The following is a 15,461-nucleotide window of genomic DNA, read 5'->3' as shown; positions in this document are numbered from 1 at the left end:
TCACTCTCTCTTTAAAAAAAAAAAGTGAGGTGCTAAGTAATTCGGTGAGACCCTGTCTCTAAATAAATACAAAATAGGGCTGGGGATGTGGCTCAGTGGTTGAGTACCCCCGAATTCAATCCCTGGCACCCCCCAAAAAAATAATAATCAAGGTAGGGTGGGTTGGAGAAGTGACCAAAGTTTTTGAGAAAGACTGTCAGCTGATCATTGTTGAGGTGGGTGATGGTATAGGAGTTCTTGCAGTACCCTCTCTATTTTATGTATGTTGGAATTTTTCAAAAGTTAAAAAGTGAATCTAACAAATAGAACCATAAATATTTCAATTATTACCAAATAAATGTTTAAAGTCCACAGAATCTTAGTATTCTTTCATTTTCAAGATATCTACAAGAGAGCAGCACTTTGACTCACAAGCCCTTTCATTGAAAAGTAGGATACTGAACGCATACAGCTGCTTGCCTTTTGCCACGCTTCTGCTGTAATGCATTTCTCTCTTTACTTCCATCAGAGTAGGCACTTACCTTACCTTTGATGAGCATCCACTTCAGGATGCATGCTGGATCCACTGCCCTCAAGTCAGAATGAGAACACAAATACAATCTGGCAACACCAGAAGTTTTGCAGCCTTCCTACTGCTTTTGAACACAGAAATATAGCTGTATATCCATGTCTTGACCTCCTACTCCAGCCTGCAGCTGTGCTGGGGGATGTGAAAAACTGTCAAGCCAATACTCAGGACAACCTATCCAGCGACACTAAGGCTTCACAATAGTCTTTCAAACTGTTCCCAACACAGGGAGTCAACCAAGGGACCCGTCAATGTTTGTCCTTTTCTGCTTCTTTCTCTTAAAAGTTAAAACTAGCCAACTTAAAATATTCAGAAACTTCTAAAGCCTACTGAACTCCATGCAAAAACCTGTTGATGGACAGAAATGAAGTTCCTGAAAGGGTTTATGACATTCAATTCATTCTAGATATAGCAGACACAACTACCAAGAGATTCACTAACACAGAAACTTCACTCCATTTGCAAACTCCAAGTCCAATGAACCTCCTTTGGCTACAAACTTTCTTAATTTGAGTGGGACAAGTTCAATTACTGAAAAACTTAAAGGAAGCGAGTCGGACTTTTGTTATTTTTGTTTTTCCTAGCAAAACAAGTCTTTTCTAAACCTTGTTTAGTTAAATCTTCTTTTCATAAAAGAAAGCAGCTATTGCATTCCTCCGTATGATCTGGACTACAGTATCTGTTATATTTCATTCACCAACCTCGGACTCATACTTCTGTGAAGTAAAAATGTTTTTTTCGAAAAAAGCAAAAGCTTAATATATACTGCCTGTAAAACAAAACTAATGAAAACAACATATATTGCAAACCTACGCACCGTTGTTTTTCGGCACCACGGATTCCATCGGGTGCATGCACAACACACAACTACACCCCTCCGTGTACCCAGCGCCCCCGCGCGGGACTTTGCCACATGGTGTGACCTGTGCTGACACAGCGGAGGAATACTCTCTTCAACCCGGGAATTTATGTGTTTTGTTCTTGAATTTTTTTTTTTAAAGTGGTTAGGAAAGGAGGCGAGTGGGACGTGAAAATTGGAAATCGGTCTTAATTCCAATTTAATTCAATACTCTCTTTCCTCCCATCTTTCTCTGCATCAAAATGCAGGCATACCGGGGAAATTTCAAGTGACAGTTTCTGGGGCCTTTTAATACCCAATTAAAAACGGTGGAGGCTGGGAACGGGAGAAGACAGGGTAAAGCCGAGGATTGGAAGGGCGGGCGGGTCAAGAAGGCCCCGGAGCTCGGCGGGGCTGAACTCTGCACGCGAGGCTGCGGCGCCCGGCAGCCGGCTGCGGCGGGGGTTCTTGCCGGCCGGCTGCCGGGGTTTTTGCCAGTGAATGCGCGGTCTTGGCTGCCCACTCACACCTCGGGTTGGTCCCGACTTTAGGTTAGGCTCGCTCACTTCCGGTGACAAATCCCTCCCACCATCTCTAGAAATAATGTACCGTTTTCCCCATCGCTTTCCTAAAGACGAACGGCCCTACAGAGAGGCGCGGAGTCCGGGGCTGGGGTCTCAGCCCAGCGCGGCCAGTGGCGCTCAGCTGCGAAGGGAGTGGCCGGGACCGAGCGGCGAGGGGGACGGGGGGGAGGAAGGGGATGGGGATGTAGAATTTCACCCTCCCCTGCCCCCACTCCCCCGACTGCAGCAATTGGCCAAAAAAATAGTAATGTTTTTAGATTCCCCCAGGTCCCCCAAAAACGGTTGCAGCGAGGAACCCAGTCCCTCCTATCGCCGTGCCCCTAGCCTTCTCCCGCCCCAGTAACAGCCTGTGGGGACCCAGGAGCCCCCAGGCCGCGCCGAACTGCAGTGGATGGGGGAGGGCGGGAAGGATAAGGTTATGGGGCGGCAGGAATAGGTTGGGGGAAGGGGTAGCGGAAGGGAAGAGAAAAAAACCAGAGGCATGCAAGCGGCTTCCTAGCCAGCTGTTCCAGCTGCTGCTTCCTCCGGCGCGGGCCGGGAGGTGCAATATCCCCCCCCCTCCATCTTTCTCACCACTACCTGTCCCCCCACCCACCACAAGCACACATTCCTCCCACCACCCAGTAACGGATCTCCGGCCTGTAAGGGGGTAGTAGGAAGAAGCTGGGGGGGAGGGGGAGGCCTGCGAGTTTCTAACCTTGTTCTTATAAACAAACCCACATGTGCAGCTACCGCTGCTGCAACTCACCCCACAATCCCGGATATAAGTCCTGCCCCTTTAAGAGGAAAAAAAGCTTCCCCCGCCTGTCTCCCACCCCACCCATCCACAAGGACCTTTGTCTCCCCACCCCCACTGTCAGCCGGCCCCGCCTCTCCTCCCTGCCCCTCCAACGCCGAGGAGCCAATAGGCAAAGAAAATAAGGCTGGGGAGCTGACGTAAGTGTCCCCGGCCAATCACAGGGCGCGTTGGTGGGAGGCCTCACGGAGGGCGCTCCCCAAGGATGGAAAGCAGGAGAGAGGGAGCTTAAAATCAAAATGGAGAGTGCTGGTTGTTCCGCCGCCGCTGTGGGAAACCGGGACATGGGGTCCCAGCGGGATCTGAGCCTGGTTCCTGAGCGGCTTCAGAGACGCGAGCAAGAGAGGCAACTGGAGGTGGAAAAGCGGAAGCAAAAGCGGCAGAACCAGGAGGTGGAAGAAGAGAAGAGCGACTTTTTCGCCGCCGCCTTCTCTCGGGAACGAGCGGCCGTGGAAGAGCTTCTGGAGGGCGAGGAATCTGTCGAGCGGCTAGAGGAGGCGACGTCTCGGCTCCAAGGGCTGCAGAAACTTCTCAACGACTCAGTTTTGTTCCTAGCCCCCTACGACTTGAGGCAGGGACAAGAGGCGCTGACGCATCTCCAGGCTGCCCTGGCCGAACGGCGCCAGGAGCTGCAGCCCAAGAAGCGGTTCGCTTTCAAGACCAGAAGGAAGGATGCTGCTTTGGCCACCAAAGTAGACACGGCTCCCGTCGCTCCCGCAGCTGAAGGCATCATGTCCCCGTCGCTACCCTTGAAGGACGAGGAAGCACTTGGTTTCAGCTGGGCCTGTGGCTTCTCCAACCTGGAGTTCCAAGTCCTGGAGAAGCGAGCCGACGAGGTGCACCAGCGCGACATCCTTTTGACGGAACTGAGCAACTGCACTATCAAACTGTATGGTAATCCTAACACCTTGCGGCTGACCAAGGCCCGCAGCTGCAAGGTGCTCTGTGGCCCAGTGTCCACCTCTGTGTTCTTGGAAGACTGCAGTGACTGCATACTGGCCGTAGCCTGCCAACAGCTCCGTTTACACAGTACCACAAACACCCGCATCTTCTTACAGGTGACCAGCAGGGCCATAGTGGAGGATTGCAGCGGCATCCAGTTCGCTCCTTATACCTGGAGTTACCCTGGGATCGAAAAGGACTTCCAGGGCTCTGGTTTAGATAGGAACAAAAACAACTGGACCAACGTTGACGATTTCAATTGGCTGGCCCGGGATATGGCCTCCCCAAACTGGAGTATTCTTCCTGAAGAGGAGAGAAAGATCCAATGGGACTGAGCAGTTGTCCTTCACTCCTACCAAATACTTTCCATGTGGGAATAACTCCAGCAAAGGGACCCCAAAGTCCGTTTATTATTGTTGTTACATTGCATATGTTTTCAGTATTTTAAGGCCTGAGATTGTGATAAGCTCCTGTTTGTGATTTCCATTAAATTCGTGATAGATCTAACAACATTTTTGCTATTTCGGTAATGTCTTTAAGCTTTTCTTTGATAATTTGAAGCAATAAACGGAAAAGAGTGTGATTGTGTTGATTTTGAATGATTTGTGGTACTTAAAACTGATCATTGCATAATAAAGTAGACCTTCAATAAATATTTAATAAGGGAAGTTGGTAGGTAGCGCTCTAGTCGCAGCCAATTCATATGGAAATATGATGTCGAACCTGTGCAAACCTAACATAGGTTTTTTGCATTGAAGGTTTGGTTTTACGTATTTCAGCAGGGCAATCAAAGGACTCCTTGACTGTCAGCTACATATCAGCTTGGATTTCTGGAATCCACTGTTGGGTCCAAAATTTTGGTGGACCGCCAAAGGCTAATGAATCTTCCCAATTGTAAAACCAAAATAATTACTATTTATTTATTTGTTTATTTTTGTGGTGCTGAGAATCAAACCCAGTGTCTCACATGTGCCAGGCAAGTGCTTCCCCACTGAGCCACAACCTCAGCCCTCAGTCTTGTTTAAAAAAAAAATCATTTTAGTTGTAGATGGACTCAATACCTTTATTTATTTATTTGAGAGGTTTTTTTTTTTTAGTTGTTGATGGACCTTTATTTTATTCATTTACTTATTCTATCACTAAGATACAACCCCAGCCCTCTTCAGAATTTGTAAGTGGAAACTTGTAAAAGAAAAAGGGTTGGGGCTGGGGATGTGGCTCAAGCGGTAGCGCACTCACCTGGCATGCATGCTTCCCGGGTTTGATCCTCAGCACCACATACAAACAAAGATGTTGTGTCTGCCGAAAACTAAAAAATAAATATTAAAAAATAATTCTCATTCATTCTCTCTCTCTCTCTCTCTCCCCCCCCCCTTTAAAAAAAAGAAAAAGGGTTGGAGGGGTGGGGATTTTGCTCAGTGGTAGAATACTTTCCCAACATGCTGAAATCCCTGGGTTTGATCCCCAGCACCATAAAAATAAGATAAAATAAGCTGTTTGGGGATTTGCCTCATAATTGCAGACATGGGTGCAGTTGTATTCTGTAATCCCAGCTACTCAGGAAGCCGAGAAGGAAGATTTCAGGTTCCAAGCCAATCTGGGTAATTTAGTGTGATGCTCTCAAAATAAAAAAGGACTGAGGATGTAGATTGGTGGCAGAACCCACTGGGTTCAGCACAAAGTACCTCCTGAAAAAAACAAAACAGAGTATCTCAGAAAAAGCTGGGTACTATGGCACATGGCCTAAAATCCCAGTGACTCTGAAGACTGAGGCAGGAAGGTTGGATTCCAAGTTCAAGGCCAGCCAGGAAAACTTAGTAAGCCCCTGCCTCAAAATGAAAACAAAGTGCTAGGCAAGCACCCTACCACTGAGCCACAACTCCAACCCCCCTAAATACCTAAAATATAAAAATAAATATAGATAGATATTTAGGGGCTTTTGAAATACCTAAATGTTTTTTATGTTCAATAATTTATATGTTCTATCAAGTTACAAAAGGCTATTTAAATTGGCTTCTAAGATATGTAAAATCTAACAAGATAACAAAAAGGAGGAGCAAGTATAGAGTCAAAAGGGAGGCAGAAATCTTACTACTCCTTAATGGGAAGTGGAAAGTAAATCCAGATTTTTCCCCCTCAGCTGTTAGTCTTGATAAAGGATCTTCATCAGTTTCACAGATTGGGAGCTGTGACTAGTATTCTAAGGCCATGCCCCTCAAGACTAATGGTTTAATACCAATGGTTAACACTTTTCAGGGAAAACGATTCTTAAGACACTATTGGGCTTATGATTTATATTTGTGGACTGATCATTTTTACTGGAAAGCTAACTAATTATGCTTAAAAAAATAAAATCCTAGGATGGTAGCTCAGTGGTAGAGCACTTGCCTAGCTTGCCTGAAGCCCTGAGACCTTGGGTCAGATCAGCACTATCATTAATCAATCAGTCAAATAAAATAAAATCTAATCCTGGTGGCTTGGGAGGCTGAAGCAGGAGGACTGAAGTTCAAAGCCAGCCTCAGCAATTTTGAGAGGCCCTAAGCAACTTAGAGCCTGTCTCAAAATAAAACATAAAAAGACCTGGGGATGTGGCTCAGTGATTAAGTGTCCCTGGGTTCAAACCATGGTACCAAAACAATAAATAAAATAAGATTCTTTGTACCTTCTGCAAACCTTCAATTAATCAATTAATTAATTCAAACATTCAATTTCTAAGATAACAAAATCACAGTAGTTTGAACGATAATTGGTAACTAATCTCAGCTGAGCAAGCCCATTGTCTTTGAATGGCTCTTTCCAAATCCTTATGTCAAGTATTCCAGACCGGGCTGGGGATGTGGCTCAAGAGGTAGCGCGCTCGCCTGGCATGCGTGCGGCCAGGGTTCGATCCTCAGCACCACGTACCAACAAAGATTTTGTGTCCACCGAGAACTAAAAAATAAATATTAAAAAAAAAAATTCTCTCTCTCTCTCTTCTCTCACTCTCTCTTAAAAAAAAAAGTATTCCAGACCTTTTTCTACTTTCCTAAAGCTTACAATCTTATGCCCATAACTCTGCCAACCTCCCCTGATTAACACATTATAGACCACGTGACTAGTACCCCCCTAATATCCCTCAATATTTGAAAAAATTATTATCTTTGCTGATCTTCCTTTCTAGAGGCATATTTCCTCCTCCCTAAAGCCACTCTTCTGCTTGAGCGCATTGCACAAGTTTACATGTTTAGAAGAGCCATCTATATCCACCACCAATCCAGAGTTAGAATTCTTTGGATGAGGGCTGGGGATGTACCTCAGTTGGTAGAGTGCTTTCCTAACATGTCAAGGCCCTGGGTTCAATCCCCAGCACCACAAAAAGAAAAAAAAAAATTCTTTGGATGAAATCCCTATTCCAGGGGCTGGGGATGTGGCGCAAGCAGTAGCGCGCTCACCTGGCATGCACAGGGCTCTGGGTTCGATCCTCAGCACCACATAAAAATAAAATAAAGATGTTGTGTCCACTGAAAACTGAAAAATAAATTAAAAAAAAAAGAAATCCCTATTCCATGTCCCCTCAGAGCAGCAGCAGTGACAGAGGGAAGTAATTAGTGCTGAAAGGCCTGCCTTCCACCATTTCAGATGCTACATTCCCTAAACTTTAGCAAGGGATAAGATCAATTATTTTAGTCTGTTTGTGCTGCTATATCAAAATATCATAGACTAAGTAGCTTATAAACAATAAAAATTTGTTTTTCTGTTCTGAAGGCTAGGAAATTCAAGATCAAGGCAAGGGCAGATTCTGTGTTTCATGAGGGCCGACTGTTTTGTAGACTGTTTTCTCTACACACCCTTACTTGGCCAAAGAGGCAGGGTAATCTCTATAGACCTTTTTATAAGGGCACTAATCCCATTCATGAGGGCAGGACCTAATTACCTACCCAAGGCCTACCTCCTGATACCATCACATTGGGGGTTAGGATTTCAATGTGAATTTTAGGAGGAAAACAATCTATTGCAGGAGAGAAACAATAGGTCTAGAGCACCAATAAAGAGAATTCAAAGTTATTACTCAACGAATTTGAACATTCTGTTCACATATTCAAAAACTTCATTATAAAGACTTTTTTATTTATTTATTTTTTTAGAGAGAGTGAGAGAGGGGGGAGAGAGAGAGAGGGGGGAAAGAGAGAGAGAATTTTTAATATTTATTTTTTAGTTCTCGGCAGACACAACATCTTTGTTGGTATGTGGTGCTGAGGATCGAACCCGGGCCGCACGCATGCCAGGCGAGCGCGCTACCGCTTGAGCCACATCCCCAGCCCCATAAAGACTTTTTTTTAATTGAATGTCTCTTCAGTGTGTTTATTCACCAAAAACGCAATTTGAGTTTAAAATTGACATCAACATAGAGGTTTGAGGGGCTGGGGATGTGGCTCAAGCGGTAGCGCGCTCGCCTGGTATGCGTGCGGCCCGGGTTCGATCCTCAGCACCACATACACAGATGTTGTGTCCGCCGAGAACTAAAAAAATAAATAAATATTAAAAAAAACAAACATAGAGGTTTGATTCTAAGATTACAGTACAATGGAGTTTTTTAAACATAGGTAATTCCTATAGATGTACAAAAGGGTTAGAGTATAAAGTAAATGTCCCCTTTTCCTTTGTTCTAGATCCTTCAATTCTCTTTGGAAGGCAATCATTCTTCATTAGTTTTTTTTTTTTTTTTTTAATCTTTTTGGTCTATGAATACTGTATATTCTTTCATTACCAGATCCAAATAGAAACATGGTATATATAATAATCTGTGACTCACCTTTGTCATTAACATTATACTTGAAGATATTTTTATATAAGTACATATAGAATATCCTTTTTTTAATCTTTTTCTTTTATATGTTCTGTCATATGAAATGTACCATACTATTTAACCAGTCTCTGATAAACCTTGAGGTACTTTCCTATCTTTAGCTGTTAGAAAAATGCTATAATGGATAACTTTAAACATAAACCATTTAGCATGTGTGCCCTTATATTTGTAGACAAGTTCCTAGGATTGAAATTGTTGGATCAAGTTATTTATTTATTTATTGCAATGGGGATTGAACCCAGGGGTGCTTAATCACTGAGCCACACCCCCAACCCTTTTCATTTTTTGAGACAGGGTCTTGCTTCCTTACCTAGGACCTTGCTAAATTTCTGAGGCTAGCTTTGAACTTGCAATCCTGCCTCAGTCTCCCAAATCACTGAGATTACAGGGGTTTGCCCCTGCACCCAGCTGTTAAACCAAGTTATAAACATTTATCATATTGATAGACATCATCAATTGCCTTCCCAGGAGGTTTATCAGTTTACACCTACACTAGCAATGTCTGGGAGAGCTATTTCTTCACATCCTTATCATCATATTGTGTTATCAGATTTTTTTATTTTTGCCAATCTGATAGTTACAAAATGTTGTCTTTTTTAAAAATATTTTTTAGTTGTTGATGGACCTTTGTTTTATTTATTTGTATATGGTGCTGCCTGTGCCTCAGGCACGATAGGCAAGTGCGCTACCATTGAGCTACAACCCTAACCCCAAATGTTTTCTTCTTGTAACCGAAATTTTAATCATCTCCCAACTTGTCTCTCCACTTCAATCTCTAAACCATTCTGCATTCAGCTACCAAACTCATTTTCCTACTTTAAAAAAATTTTTTTTTGTAGTTGTAGATGGGCAGCATGCCTTTATTTTATTTTTATGTGATGCTAAGGATTGAACCCAGTGCCTTATACATGTTAGGCAAGTTCTCTGCCACTGAGCTACAGTCCCAGCCCCCCAATTTATTTTCTTAAAGCATTTCAGTCTTGGTTTAAAATCTTCTGAGATTCCCATGGAATCCCTGGCCTGGAAGACGAGCCCCTCTACCATCTGTTCTCAGCCTACTGTTCTTACATGATGTTCTACTATTTCATCGCACACATTCATGCTCCAGCTAGTCTGAACTAATTTCCATTAATCAAACACACAGAATCAGTCAGGGTCCTGGCAGGAAACAGATGCCACACTCAAAATAGATTATTGTAAAGAGCTTAATATAGGAGTTATTTACAAAGCAGTGGACAGAGGAAAAGCAAGAAGGGATGGTGTGATACCCATTTCATTCCTAAGGCCTAGGGTGGAAGGGACAAAACTGTTAGCTAAAGGAGGGAGAAGGGTGAAAAGGGGAGGGAGAGAAAAAAAAGAGAGAGGGGGGAAATGAATGAGAATGATACAGGACAGGATTATAGCCTTCAGAGGAAGAAAGAATACAGCCAATCCATCTGATTGGTGGAGAGGCAATTAGGGAGAGAGTCATGGGAATTGAAAAATACCACTCTCTTCTTTCCATTGACTGAACCCAGTTGAAAATTTCAGGGCAAAGAAGTCCGCTGAATGTTGGAGAATTCCATATGAATCAGCTTCCAAGACAGAGAGAAGGGCAGAGATAAGTGAAAAAATGAATTTGGAGAAACAAATAGAATATATTTAGTATGAACACTTTTGCTATTCTCTTGGCCCTTGTTAAGCTGGTTTTCACACAACTTGTGCCCATTTTTTTTTTTTTTTTTTTTTGGTACCAGGGATTGAACTCAAGGGCACTTGACCACTGAGCCACATCCCCAGAAATAGTGTTTCTCAATTGATGGTGACTTTGAATCACCTAAACAAGTCCAATAAAGGTGGCTAGGGATGTAGCTCAGTGGTAGAATATTTGCCTAGCATGCAGAAGGCCCTGGGTTCAATCCCAGTCCTGATAAAAATAAAGACAAAATAAAAAGAAAAAACTGGACACAGTGGCACATGCCTGTAATCCCAGTGGCTCGGGAGGCTGAGACAGGAGGATCACAGGTTCAAAGCCAGCCTTAGCGGTGGCGAGGTGCTAAACAACCCAGTGACACCATCTCTAAATAAAATATAAAACAGGGCTGGGGATGTGGCTCAGTAATTGAGTGCCCCTGAGTTCAATTCCTGGTACCCCACTCCCCCAAAAAAATATAGAAAAAGAAAGAGTAAAATTTGGACAAAGAGAAAGCAAAAAATAAATTGGTAGACATAAATCCAAATATATCAGTAACCATATGAAATACAAATGGACTAAAATTTTCACTTAAGACATAGATTGGCAATCTAGATTGTTAAAATCAGCTATATGCTGTTTAAAACATATGGGTGCAGAAATGTTGAAAGTAATAGGATTGAAATATCAGGGAAATACTTTAAAATAAAGCTAATACAGATCTATTAATATCAGACAAAATAGACTTTAAGGAAAACATTACTAGGGCTAAAAGGAATCACAAAAGTAAAAAAAATGTGCTAAATTTACAGGAAAATATATTTGTTCTAAACTTGTATGCACCTAATAATAGAGCTTCAAAATATGTAAAGCTGGGCTGGGGATGTGGCTCAAGTGGTAGCACGCTCGCCTGGCATGAATGCGGCCCGGGTTTGATCCTCAGCACCACATACAAAGATGTTGTGTCCGCCGAAAACTAAAAAATAAATATTAAAAAAAATATGTAAAGCTAGTGGTAGAGTGCTTGTCTAGCATGTATGAGGCCCTGGATTCAATTTTTAGGACTGCAATATAATAAATGAATAAAACAAACAAACAACCCCCCCAAAAAAAATGTAATTTAGTAGAACAGTAAGGAAAAAATAAATTAATCACATATTAGATGGATTTTTTTTTCTTTCTGGCATTGGGGATTGAATCCAGGGGCACTTTACCACTGAGCTACATCCTCAATCCTTTTTATTATTTATTTTGAAACAGGGTCTCACTAAGTTCTTGATACTGGCCTTAAATTTGTGATCCTCCTGCCTCAGCCTCCTGAGTTGCTGGGATTACAAGTGTGTGTCTCCACACCAAGATCCAAATGGTAAATTCTATCAAACACCTAAAGAAGAAATAATATCATCAAATTTTTACAAATTCCCCTCAGCAGTTCACCTCTTAAGGTAACAACCTCAAGAAACTTTTGCGCATTGGAAGACACACACACAAATGTTGAATGAGCTTTGCTCATAAAGCAAAACACTAGAAATCATCCAGCTACAGATGAAAGAATGTATCATATGTAGTATAAACTATGAGAATGAACTATAACTTTATGAAACAATATCTATGTTTCTTAAAACACATTGAGTGGAAAAAAGTAGATTCCTGAAGATTACACACAGTATCAAAAAATTTATGTAAATCTCAAAAACAAGTGAAAAATATGTATGTGGGGAAACACTAATGATTTTTATATGATAAAGCAAAAGCAAAGGTATTTAGAATGGTTACCTTTTCAGTGAAATGTAAGCTATATTATCTCCCCAACCAAACCCACTTTTCCATTCACCGAGACCATTCTTATTCTGGCCACCAGGGGGCATCCAGAGTTGAGTATTTTTGCTTGGTGTTGTCCTTCATGGTTTACCACTTCCAGATAAAAGAAGAGGGTTGCTTGATATATTGGGTAAACTTTCTACAAAGCTATTTAATTTTTTTGTTGTTGTTTTGTTTATGGTCTCTACATCAAATCTTTCTTCTTATCCTTCCCTCTGATTTTCTCTCGCCCACATGCATGCTCCTAAGAGTTTCTCTAAGCTTAGCAAAGCAGTCTTTCACACACTGTTTCTCTCAGGAAAACTGTCTTCAATTTTTTTTTTTTTTTTTTTGCATAGGAGCTAGGAGTTTACTCATGCCTCTTATTGTTTGAACATCCACCACTGGAAGAATCATGGCACAACACAGTGACTCCAGAAACCTCAGCTCACTCTTTTTAGTGAATTAATCAGATGGTCAAGAATTAAAATGGGAGGATCAAGTTCAAGTCTAGTCTCAGCAACTTAGTAAGGTCCTAAGTAACTTAGTAAGACTCTGTTTAAAAATTAAAAAAAAAAAAAAAACCGAAGAGTGGAACATGGTGGATCACACCTGTAATTCCAGTGACTCCGGGGGGTTAAGGCAAGAGGATTGCCAAGTTCAAGGCCAGTCTCAGCAACTCAGCAAAGCCCTAAGCAACTCAGTGAGAGCCTGTCTCAAAATAAATAAAATAAAAAGGGCTGGGGGTGTAGCGCAGCCATCTTCAAGAGAAGCCATTTTTTTCTTGGAGTCAATCTATTGCTGTTCCTTTACTGTCAGTCAAAAGTCAAAAGATGACCCTGAGCGGGACCCTGGACACTTCCCAGGAACCCCCAATAGAATTGGAGGACAGGAGGGGTGTGCTATTTCTCTCTGAGAGGACCCCTGTCTCCCTTGAGAATGTCCCATTTTCTCCAAAGCTATTTATTAGAAACAAGGCTTGGCTGTTAGAAGAGCAATTACCCTGGAAATTTTTGTTGTTGTTGTTGGTAGAGGGGATTAATCTCAGGAGTGCTCTGCCACTGAGCCACATCCCTAGCCCTTTTTATTTTGAGGCAGAGTCTTTAAGTTGCTCAGGTTGTCCTCAAACTTATAATCTTCTTGCTTTAGCTTCCTGAGTTGCTAGGTGCAAGACTATGAGTTTTTGTTTATTTGTTTTTTGTTTTAGTTGTAGATGGACACAATAACTTTATTTATTTATTTATTTTTAATGTGGTGCTAAGGATCAAACCCAGTGCCTCATACATGCAAGGCAAGCGCTCTACCTCTGAGCTACAACTCCAGTCCAGGCCTGTGGGTTTTTGACCCACAATGTGGTGTGACAATAATATTACCATGCTGTTTTTTCTTTTTCTTTTTTTTAAAGAGAGAGTGAGAGAGGAGAGAGAGAGAGAGAGAAAGAGAGAGAGAGAGAGAGAGAGAGAGAGAGAGAATTTTTAATATTTACTTTTAGTTCTCGGTGGACACAACATCTTTGTTGGTATGTGGTGCTGAGGATCGAACCCGGGCTGCACGCATGCCAGGCGAGCGCGCTACCGCTTGAGCCACATCCCCAGCCCTTTGCTGTTTTTTCTATATGGCTCAGAACCAGGCTTTGAAGATGCCAACTGAAGTCCAAACTTGTGTTGAATGATGAAATAAGTGCTTTGTTTTCCTGAGGACTATGTTGGAGGGAAAAAACTTATGCCTCATTGCTTTGTTCTCACACCTCCTCTATCTGTGGAGAAATATACTGTTGGTTTTACCTAGTGATTTGGAGGTCTGGAAGAGTGTGCAGGTGGGAATCTGTGGAGTCTCCCTCAGAAGGAAAGAAAGGAGACTTCGGATGGGAATTTGATCCACCCATTGCTTTGAGCTCATGGGCCTCTTATTTTAATCATGAAGGCTTCTTTGGTTTTAAGTGGAAAGGAATTTGAGAACAAAATTTGTTTGTAGGGTTGAGGATATAACTCAGTGGAAGAGAGCTTGCCTAGTAGTCATAGGGCCCTGGGTTTTACTCCCAACACCACAACACACATGAATTGGTTTGTTTTTAAAATTCCTTGTGCTTATGCACAGGCTGTTCTGGGAAGTCAAATTAGATTGACCCCAGCAGAGCTTTACCACTGAGTACATCCCTGGCCCGTTTTTAAAACTTTATTTTGAGCCTGATGCAGTGGTGCATGCCTATAATCCCAGTGGCTTGGGAGGCTGAGGCAGAAGGATCACAAGTTCAAGACCAGCCTCTGCAATTTAGCAAGGCCCTTAGCAATTTAGTGAGACCCTGTCTCAAAATAAAAAATAAACAGGGCTAGGGATGTGGCTCAGTGATTAAGCAGCTCAGTGGTTAAGCACCCCTGGATTCAATCCCTGGTATCAAAAACAAACAAAACCCCTAAAAGCCTTTATGTTGAGACAGGGATTCACTAAATTGCCCAGGCTGGTCTTGAATTTGCAGTTAAACCTCCTGCCTCAGCCTCCTGAGTGACTAGGATTACAGGTGTGTGTCAGCATGCCTAATAAAGAAGAAAAAAAAATAGCCAAAGAAGATAAACAGATGGCAAATAAGCATATACAAAAACACTCAATATAAAACATCATTAAAGGGGCTGGGGATGTGGCTCAAGCGGTAGCGCGCTCGCCTGGCATGCGTGCGGCCCGGGTTCGATCCTCAGCACCACATACCAACAAAGATGTTGTGTCCACTGAGAACTAAAAATAAATATTAAAAATTCTCTCTCTCTCTCTCTCTCTCTCTCTCTCTCCCCCCTCTCTCACTCTCTCTTTAAAAAAAATTAAAAAAAATAAAACATCATTAAGGAAATGCAAAATAAAATAGTGATGAGATACCAGTATATACACTCATTACTATGGTTAAAATCCCAAACATAGACAATACCAAATCCTGACAAGGATGTATAGCCACAGGAACTCTCATTCATTGCTAGTGGGAATACAAAATTGTACAGTCTCTCTAGTTTTTTCATAAAATTAAACAAAGTTTTACTATATGATTCAGTCATTACTCTCCTATTTACCTAAAAGAGTTGAGAACTTACATCTATACAAAAACCTTCATCAATGCTTATAAGTAGTTTTAGTTATAATTGCCCCAAATTGGAAGTGACCAAGGTAGTCTTTAATAGTTGAATGGATGAACAATGGTATATCCATATAAATGGAATGTATTCTATGCTAAATAGAAATAAACTACACTAAGCTAGAAAAACATACTGCTAGGGGAAAGAAGTCAATCTGAAAAGGCTACATACTATGGGATTCCAACTATATAACATTCTAGAAATGGCAACTCTAGAGACAATGGTTGCCTGAGGTTGGGAAGGGTTGGAGGGAAGAATGGATAGGTGGAGCATAGGAGATTATTAGAGCAGCAAGA

At 42.1% G+C, this 15,461-nt stretch overlaps 2 protein-coding genes across 4 annotated transcripts in view; one reads left to right on the top strand and one right to left on the bottom strand.

Annotated features, from left to right (window-relative positions):
• Window positions 1-2,767, bottom strand: part of BICRAL (BICRA like chromatin remodeling complex associated protein) — a 106,364-nt gene extending 103,597 nt beyond the window's left edge. Inside the window, exon 1 of one of the 3 annotated variants that reach the window (XM_081296009.1) lies at window positions 2,739-2,767. The gene's annotated coding sequence lies outside the window, so the exon portion shown is untranslated. Of the gene's footprint in view, window positions 1-1,385; window positions 1,447-2,015; window positions 2,643-2,738 lie in introns of those variants that run through there. The other 2 variants (XM_081296010.1, XM_081296011.1) reach the window with 2 other exon arrangements.
• Window positions 2,768-2,979: 212 nt separating this feature from the next.
• On the top strand, window positions 2,980-4,311 carry TBCC (tubulin folding cofactor C). Its single transcript, XM_081296203.1, has one exon. It carries the CDS (start codon window positions 3,026-3,028, stop codon window positions 4,061-4,063), a length of 1,038 nt encoding a protein of 345 aa, XP_081152329.1. The 5' UTR covers window positions 2,980-3,025; the 3' UTR covers window positions 4,064-4,311.
• Window positions 4,312-15,461: the final 11,150 nt, after the last annotated feature.

Source organism: Spermophilus citellus (genome assembly GCF_964194105.1).
Source record: "Spermophilus citellus genome assembly, chromosome: 5".
NCBI lineage: Eukaryota > Metazoa > Chordata > Mammalia > Rodentia > Sciuridae > Spermophilus > Spermophilus citellus.
Note: the sequence above shows the minus strand (reverse complement) of the source record. Positions and strands in the feature narration are given on the sequence as shown.